The 1,266-nt window shown below is 32.3% G+C and overlaps 1 protein-coding gene across 1 annotated transcript in view; it reads right to left on the bottom strand.

Annotated features, from left to right (window-relative positions):
* Nucleotides 1–61: 61 nt before the first annotated feature.
* LOC130222646 (mucin-2-like) overlaps nt 62–1,266 on the bottom strand; it is a 57,882-nt gene continuing 56,677 nt past the window's right edge. Inside the window, exon 41 of the mRNA XM_056455177.1 lies at nt 62–175. Coding sequence (XP_056311152.1) covers nt 62–175 — 114 coding nt within the window. The remainder of the gene's footprint in view (nt 176–1,266) is intronic.

Genomic DNA, 1,266 nt, shown 5'->3' with positions numbered 1-1,266 from the left:
ACATATATATATATATATATATATATATATATATATATATGGAGCAGACATCAGGAATGAACTAAACCCTGCTGTGTTGTGCTACATTTCCATTAATTGTGGGGCAACAAGAGTCAAACATTTGTGTTAACCTACATGTGTAGCAGCAATGATGTTCATCCCACACTCGTAATTCCTGGACACACACAAAACACAACACATTAGATATATAGAAAACAGAAACCGCAAAAATACTGGCTCACACTTTACTCTAAGGCTCCGTTAATGTTAATTAAAGTACGTGTGAAATCAAAATGTGCAGTGTTTGTTTTGCTAATACACATTGTTTTTGTTCTTTATGCGAACAATTAATGATAACTAAAGTTAATTCAGTGAAAAAGGAGTTTGTTTTGGTAATCTTCAATCAAATTCTGAACATTTGCTTCATCGATTGAAGGAGCGGTGCTTCTCTGATGATGTCATGACGGTAATATCTGTAACCACACCCCTATTACCGTTAGTTTGCTATGAGTGAATTAGGCACAAAAGAAAGCCCCGCCCCTCCCCATTATTCAGTTAGACCTTTATTTCAGTGTGTTTATATACTTATAAGTAATGGTTTCCATGACAAATACCATTAACATACGATACAAACCTTTAAATTTTATCCATTAAGATTACGTTGAAATTCAATTTAAATCTAATCACGACAAACTACATATCGTTGGAAAGTTCTAAGACTTCTGAATACATATTTTACCTCTGTGTTTAGCTTTTTGTTACATAGGAAGCGTAATAGATTGATACCAATAATTGGACAGTTTGTTGTTAGATTTACTATATAAACCATAACAATGTAGTCTAAACATTGAGCAATCATAACAAACTATACATTATTTGAAAGCACAGAATGTCTAGTTTCCATATCTGGTCACAGCTTTTTGATAGTTATTATCAAGTAATGGTCATTTGTTATTTTGCGACAAGGATACTTAGTCGCAAAGCATTACTCTGCTACAGCAATCCACATAAAATTCAAACCAAATACCATCAAACTGCACATACACTTTAGAATTCAACTATTTTCTACTTTACAAGTATCGTCAAGGTTCATATTGCTCAAAACATACACAAAAATAGGGCGTGCTCTTGTATAGTTACCAATAGAAAATATATGTCTTCTAGTGGTCATGTTTGGTACTGCACCCAAAAAAATTTTTTTTTGGAGATATTAACTTCAAATTTGGAATATAATTTGTTTGTTGGATTTTAGGTTAAAATGGGTTT

This window comes from Danio aesculapii, chromosome 4, assembly GCF_903798145.1.
Source record: "Danio aesculapii chromosome 4, fDanAes4.1, whole genome shotgun sequence".
Classification (NCBI taxonomy): Eukaryota; Metazoa; Chordata; class Actinopteri; order Cypriniformes; family Danionidae; genus Danio; species Danio aesculapii.
The sequence above is the reverse complement of the archived record's forward strand: the minus strand, read 5'-3'. Positions and strand labels throughout refer to the sequence as shown.